General features: G+C 37.7%; 1 protein-coding gene across 1 annotated transcript; it reads right to left on the bottom strand.

The window, feature by feature from the left end:
- Window positions 1-1,997: 1,997 nt before the first annotated feature.
- LOC113007022 (fatty acid-binding protein, brain) lies at window positions 1,998-3,891 on the bottom strand. Its single transcript, XM_026143330.2, has 4 exons — window positions 3,333-3,891; window positions 3,024-3,196; window positions 2,638-2,739; window positions 1,998-2,268 (listed from the first exon to the last, which is right to left on the bottom strand). Exons 1-4 carry the CDS (start codon window positions 3,403-3,405, stop codon window positions 2,218-2,220), a joined length of 399 nt encoding a protein of 132 aa, XP_025999115.2. The 5' UTR covers window positions 3,406-3,891; the 3' UTR covers window positions 1,998-2,217.
- Window positions 3,892-7,825: the final 3,934 nt, after the last annotated feature.

Genomic DNA, 7,825 nt, shown 5'->3' on the forward strand with positions numbered 1-7,825 from the left:
TCTAGAGAACAGTGCATCTAATTAGATTTTCCAATGCAATTTTCTTATTTTATGATGTGATTTTGCTGCTTTGGCCTTATTTAACGAGTTAGATTCTTCTAGTATTAATCACTATCGACTTCCTTTTTCTACTATTTGTTCATTTATTGATTTCCATTATGCTGTCTATTAATAAACTACATGTGTAATATAAGAATGTCAAAGCTTATAGGCAGCAGAGAAGAAAATGAAAGATTAAATAGAGAGGGTGTGTGTGTGTGTGTGGGGGGGGGGGGGTATAAAATAGGAGAGAGTATATAATAGAAATATAATAGAAGGATTGAGCACGTGTACAAATAAAAAGTGCATTGAATCGCAAACTGCTGCACCAGTACTAGAATAAATAAGACTAGGAGGTAGAGGACTATCTGTAGAAGAAAAAAGCCAACAACTGGCCCAGTAAGGACCCTTATCCCCCACACTCAACTACAGGGTGGGGAAAAGTAGGTTTGGGGTCCACAATGACAACACTTTGGAACATCACCTTACCCAAAGCCAGGACCCACTGTCCCCACCACGAAGGGCTGTCTAAAGCATACACATGACTACCAATTTTTAGGGCCCATCTGCACATTGTATGCAGACACCAGTATTCTACTCAGTCAACAACAGACGCAGAAAAAATGGGCAAGACAAATTGGTCTGAGTTAGATTCAAGTCCTATTTGATGTTAGAGCCACGTACAAACATATAATATGAAAGGTCATCAAACAGCTATTTTTTTAGAATAATTAAAACCCCACTTGTCTCTGCATGTTTGCAGTGATGCCTTTCATCTATAAAGTATAATCTGTACTATCAAGCTTTTTCTTTTTTTCTGACCTGTAGCTACTTTAAATCATTCAAACAATTCACTGAATCTGTGTAATTGAATAAACATTAACCTCACATAATTAATATAAATAAATAAAATCTAGTTATACTTGTATGATTTACTCCCAGCATTGTGAGTTACATGATATGGCTTTTTTGGATTTAAAGGTCAGTTATTCCAAAGTAACCACACAGCACTTCTTCACATTTCCCCTAAGTGATATCTGTTTTGCATACTTTTTTTTGTCTCTATCAAGTCCCATCAGGGATGTATCTATGAATAATCTCTAACTGTGGCTGCGTTTCCTGCTGAAGGTACAGTTTGCTTTCAGACGTTATTTCCTGATGCACCAGGTGGGGTTTAATCACAGTCGTAAACCGATCTAATACATTATGATAGAAATACTGATTTCTTTCATAGAAATGCTTTTACCACTAGAATTAGCTCTCTCTCTCTCTCTCTCTCTCTCTCTCTTTGCTCTGCATAGAGATGTTCCTGTGAACAGATTAAACAGAGACTATTTCTTTATTTTAAAGTATTTCAGTGAACACTGATTACCTTGATTTGCTGATTCATAGCAGGAGGAGAAGAACAATTGCTGGAAAGACTGACTGCTCTTCAATACCTAAAAGTACTTGGTAATTAAAACCACGAGAGCTAAGTGAATCAAATATGTGATCACATCTAAAGCATGGAGCAAAGTTGTCTGAGAGATTAAGGTTATCATGGTCCTGGGTCTTCGATCCAGTGTTTTGAGTTTTTGCTGTGGACTAATGATTCATGGTTTTTAATTTAAGGAATAAGTTTGTTCAAGCTTCATATTATTTGTCTAGAGTTTTGTATTTCTAGTGCCTCTGAGGTTTGGTTATCTATATTTCTAGTTCTTTGTTTCTTGTTTGAGCATGTTAGTTCCCTTTCTGCCTCTCCAGTCGTGTCTGGTCTCGATGTTTGGTCTCCCTGTTTGTTTTGTCGAGTTTGTATGTCTTAGTCGTGGTTTCTTTGTTAGTCACTTCCTGTTTTAATTTGATAGTCAATTATCTTGTGTACGTTATGCTTTCCCTTCGCCTGTCTCTTAGATTCTGTTCAGCTGTTCAGTTTAACACCATATCACTATATCAAGCAAGAGGCAAATAATAAATTCTTGTTTTTCCCTTTTTTATTTTGTATTTCCGCACAGGGTTGCAAAGATGATCCATCCATCATGACAGAAATGTATTCATATAAAAAAACTTACAAAATTTGTGCAGCTTGCAGCTTGCTTTTACATATGGAGGAGGATGAAGTGCAAAGAGAAGCATACAGTCAACAATATTTATAAACCCATCACTTCTTGGACAGTTTTGGGAGGCTGTCACTCAGAGCACTCATGCCTTCTCATAGGTGCGCACTGCGTGGATGTCTTCGAAGGTCAGATTCTGCACAGGAGAGAGGACAGAAAGTATGATTCTCAAGTTTACTTAATTAAATATATATAAAAGAATCCTCATTTGCTAAATCAGCAAATCATCATATAATTGTTATAGGAAAATTCCAGACCAATTGTAAATCAGTCTTGGTTGGACTGATCTACTGGACCTCATCTACTGCATAAAATCATCAAAATCAATTTTATGTTGTTACAAAGCTTATTAGGCTCAGAAAGCAACTGACAATCATTTAATTCAAGGAATTGCATTATAAAAAAAACCATGTTGTTTGTCTGTCTCCAAAAGTGCTCCCAAAATGTATAGAAAGTCTATATACAGCAAATGTTCATATATATATATAGATTAAGGTTGTCTTACCATGACCATCTTGTCGTCCTTGATTTCTCTGACAAACTTGGTCTCTTTGCCGTCCCACTTCTGGACGTGGACCAGCTTGTCTCCCTCCAGAGTCACTGTGGACTGAAAAGACGAAAAGAAGGGAATGCATTTTGCATGAGAAGTGGAGAAATAATGCAATTTATAAATGATTTGAAGAAATATTTAATTTAAAGTCCAGGTAAAAGTTGAACCCAACCACTGACACGAGTGTAAAATGATTGAATTTGCATTTAATCACCACAGTGAACATACAATTTGGATTTTGCTTTCTTGTACTTTGAAATACATTTTATTTTTTTTAATGATAATCAGACCACAATCAAAAAGCTGTAAATCTTTCTTTTATTCATTCATTGTCAACTCACTTTGCAGTTCCTGTCATCAGCAGTGGTTTCATCAAACTCCTCTCCCAGCTTGAAGGAGATCTCTGTGTTCTTGAAGGTGCTCTGGGTGCGGATCACCACCTTGTCTCCCTCCTGGCTGATGATTACAGTCGGCTTGGTCACATTACCAACCTGCCTGGTGGCAAAGCCAACACCTAAGTAAAGGACAGGGGTGATAATATACCTGGGTTACAAGTCTCCTTCATCTATTTTTAATCACAACGTTTTTGTGTAAAAGAATATTGCATTTGTGTATTTAAAAAGAAAGAAAAAAGAAAGTTTGTTACTTACCAAGTCCTTTCATATACTCATCGAAATTCTCACTTTCAATCAGTTTCCAAGTGGCACAGAAGGCGTCGACCATGGTGAAGGTTTGCAGAGAGGCAAAGTTATCTCCAAAGCACACTGAGCAAGCTGCAGCTTATGCAGGTTCACCCCCCTTATGTTATTTTATAGCTTCTTATTATTATGCATGCAGGTGGGTGTCACCAGGCATCCTATTGGCTCAGGAGATTTTCACTGGGTTGTGATTGGATACTTGAATTGGGTCATATTCTTGACAAGGGTAAGAAAAAAAGAAAGCTAAATGTGTCCATTTATATGCTTGATGATGTAATTACTCTCATTCAGGGATGCCAGTGGGTTTGGGGATAGGAATCATTGCCATATGTCAAGCTAGGGAATTTAACATTTAAAAGTAATGGAGTAAAGAATAATTTTGCAATTATATTTCATCAAAAATAAGGCAAAGTTAATGACTATAGCTTGCAATCTGTGTTTTTAAAAATAAGATTGTGTTCAGAGGTTTTAGAGAACGAGCTACTTGTCTATGAGGTTCATGAGTTAACCCATACTCAGGGGCGGTCCGAGCCTGTTTGGTGTCCTAGGCGAACACTCCCCCCACCCCCCGGACACGCACTCACACACATCAAACATATTAAGGATTACATTAACATATTTTATTGTGAAAACTGTTGTCAGAACCATACTGAATTGAATTTAACCATATAAATATATAGTGAAAGACAGAGAGAGAGAGAGAGAGAGAGAGAGAGAGAGAGAGAGAGTATGCAAGTGGTTAACAAACTGTCATTATAATTCGTCACACACTGAGAATAGCAGACAAATCAACAATACAGCTCTTCCAATTAATGGCTAATTAATATTGTGCTGAAAACAGTCCAAAAGATTCAATAAGCCACATCAGTGTGTACTGTCTGTCTACTGTTTACTATCATAGCCAAGTAGCTAACAAAGGTAAACAGAAGTTTTCCGAATCCCTATAAATGTTATCTTGTTTCAGAATACATAACCTGCCATTATCCAAAGACACATCTGCTTACGTGTATCTTTTGCTCATTTCTCCTCTTCTTCTTTTCTCTTTTTTTTCTAAACTGAGGACCTGATGGCAAATTTGACCTTTTCTTCTCCATCTTCCATTAGTAATTTTGCACTCCACTATCAACACCCAACCCCACAGCATAAATAGACCTACACCTTAATGCACAGATTCGGGTTGTATAGAGTTTTTTTTTTTCTGGGATTTCACACAACCCAGGAGAATAATTAATACATAATGGACTTGGATTTACAATATTATGAATCGTTATTTGGAAGCAGCACGCCCCCTCCCCTTTTGACAGGCGATGTGTGAGCAGCAGCAGCAAGCAGACGCTCCGATGGCCCTCGCGCTCACTTTTAGGTTATATGTGTGTGATAAAATTTAGAAAACACATCGGTGCAAATTATAAATCTATATCACAATGTTTTCAGTTTTTGTGTTTGTTGTAGGGCTTTCAACGTTAATGCCTTAACAGCATCATTACGATTAACCTGATTCAAATTTTTAATGCAATCAACCCATCTGGAGCTCAGAATGGACAAACTTTGGACAAACTGCCCAAAATGCGTTGACATTTCAGGAATTTTGAGTCATTCTGTGCTCCAGATGGATTAATTGCATTAAAAAAATTTAATTGTGTTAATCATGATGACGGAGTTAACATTGACAGCCCTGTTTGTTTGTTTTTATTTATTTATTTTTATTTGGTTATTAGGCACTACTCCAAACAGCCAGAGAACCCCCGCCACCCCGCCCCTCTCCTCCCTGTGCAGCAAGCAGCAGGCGCACCTCGTTAATGAAGGGCGCCCTTACTCCCCACAAATGGGCAAAAGAAAACCGTTCGGTGCCTGTACAATTCCTAAAATGCACTGGCATGATGTCGGGGCAGCGTAGGTGAGAGGAACTTTTTTTTGCAATGCCATGATGCCGCCCTGGGCAAATGCCCATGTCGCCCATATCAAAAACCGCCACTGCCCACTACTTATATTTCTTTTACTTCGTTTTATCTTCTGTTAGTCTTTTGGTACAGACAGAACTTTTCATGTCTGGAATGTTTCCTGTAGGGACGCGTCAGTGAAGCAGAATCACTTTATTTGACAGCCTTTTGTCCTTAACTGCATTAATGACCCCCACAGCTACAATGTCTTCATGCTCAACACACACACTAATTACTGTGACCGAATCCCTGTGCGTGTGTGTGTAACTTTCTCAAACTGTAAAAATGATGGCGTCACATCTGATTCAAGCACCAAGTTTTCAGTTACATAAAGCAAAGCAAACTTCTTGTTATGGTTAACAATAAACCCATTCATGAAGGATTTATAAAGACAAATACTCTCTTCTGATATTGTCCAGTTCACAAGATAAGATATTTATACAGTACGTTGCGTTTTACATATCAGATATGAAACATGCTAATTTTATCACTTTGTTTAGTTGTTTCAGTTTCATCATCTGAATTGTAAGCTTAAAAATCCACAAACTGCAAATCTTGTTATCCAAGAAAACAAACACAGTACAGTCAGTACTTTTATCATTGCAGTAAAATGAGAAGGACACATGCATAATGCCGGAGTTATCCTGCTCATTTACTGGAAAGCATATTATCCATAAAATACAGCTGAAGAAACTTTGTTTTATTTTGATTTCTTTCCACGATCTCTGAAGACTCTCTGCCGCCACTCTGTGGTGAGATATAGAGTAGCAGTACAGAAATGTATTTTGTTTAAGCTCAGCTTTGCATATGTAGTTTTTCTTAAGAATAAATGTAATACTTTTGTGCTGCATCACAATGACATGTCCTCCAGAGTTTTAAAACTAAACTAAAATAGCTGCGTTTGGAAAGTTGCAGGAACCTTTGAATAGTTACTCCTATAAAAAAATGTTATGTGTTACTACTTGTTGCCCCTGATCTCTGCAGTGGACGTAAAAAGTTACCATTACACATTAAGCAAAAACAGTCACATTGACTAAAAGTATTTGACATTAAAGTAAACCAGAACTCTCCACCAAAGTACAGATATTTGTTTAATTATTCAGAATATCAGAGTTTCTGTTTCTATATCAATACATAACAGGGAATTCAATCTCAAAAAGAAAAACAGATTTTATTTAGATTTTTTTATGTGGTAAATTCCAACTTTCCCAAACTAAAATAGTAATGTGTTTAACAGTAGATGGACTTCCCTCCGGTCCAGTTGTGGTTGGTGACACATGTGAACCGGTGCATGATGTGGTGGAAGGTGCAGCCCTTGTAGCTGAATCCCTACTCACATATGCAGATGGCACTGTAGTTTTCAGCAGTCTTGGGCACCATGTTGGTACATTGCTTGATCAAAATCCAACTCAAGTGGGCGCCATCAACTTTGATGATGAAGTAAACTCTGGGCTCTGCTATTTCAGCAGGGTGAGCTGGATAATACAGATATCAGTGTCTTGACCCGTGGACACTCAGAGATTTTGGTCAATATTGACATGACTGCATCACACAGTTGCTGCAGATTTGTCAGCTGCACTTCTATGATGTAAATCTCCCCTTTACCACATCCTAAAGATGCTCTATTGGATTAAGATCTGGAGACAATTTGAGCACGGTGACCTGTGGCTCAGGTGGCAGAGCGGCTATGTTCACTTAAATTTCCTTTCTTGCCCGTTCTGATGTTCGGTTTGACTGTGCTGCCACTTGATTGACTGACTAGACATTTACACCACCTAATCAAGTGGGTGACGAGTATTCGGTTCCTCCTACAGTCAGGAACAGAAACTGCCACAATGACACACACGTTGTGTTGTCTTATTTCACTATACTGCTCTCTCTGCCAGTATCAAGTACACATTTTCTTGTCTATAAAATGAAGCAGGCTGATCTCTCTTACTGATGTTTAGTGTTTCTGTCACTAAACCAGGAAGTGTTTTTGTGGTTAAAAAAACAAAACAAAAGCACGCAGTAATAGAGAAACAACTCCACAGTTACCCAGCGCAGCTGACTTCACTGACTTTTTAGGTTGTTTAATTATTAAGATTTCTTATATTTGAAAAGTTTAGTACTCAATATAGTATTAATAAAAAAGCTGACCCACTGCCTTATGAAATAATGACATGTGATAAGTGTGGGTGTTACTGAGGGAGGTGTCATTTCTTGGTAGCAGCTCAAACTGTGTGTATGTGGAAATAGCAGCAGATGTCTGGTAGTTTCCTCTTTTTTAAAAATTAAACTTCAACATACACAACTTTGGCAGAAAAAGTCAAAAGACAAACGTGCTACTGAGGTCTGGTAATGTTCATGAAAATGCTATAAAAAGCTCAGTTTACACAGTCTTTTAACTATCACTGGCTTTTTTTACACAAGTTTCTGCTTTTGTTTCTCTATTAATTACAAGCAAGTAAATTAGCAGCACTGCAATAGTTCTAAATTCCAGTAAAGCACAGGAAAGAGCACACG

This window comes from Astatotilapia calliptera, chromosome 15 (assembly GCF_964374335.1).
Source record: "Astatotilapia calliptera chromosome 15, fAstCal68.1, whole genome shotgun sequence".
NCBI classification, from domain to species: domain Eukaryota; kingdom Metazoa; phylum Chordata; class Actinopteri; order Cichliformes; family Cichlidae; genus Astatotilapia; species Astatotilapia calliptera.

Bases quoted from the DNA above. Each gene is read 5' to 3' on its own strand.
- LOC113007022 (XM_026143330.2), bottom strand. From the start codon at position 3,405: ATGGTCGACGCCTTCTGTGCCACTTGGAAACTGATTGAAAGTGAGAAT. The intron at 3,197-3,332 runs GTAAGTAACAAA...TCCTTTACTTAG, and splicing joins TGAGTATATGAAAGGACTTG to GTGTTGGCTTTGCCACCAGG. The intron at 2,269-2,637 runs GTAAGACAACCT...TCTCCTGTGCAG, and splicing joins AGGACGACAAGATGGTCATG to AATCTGACCTTCGAAGACAT.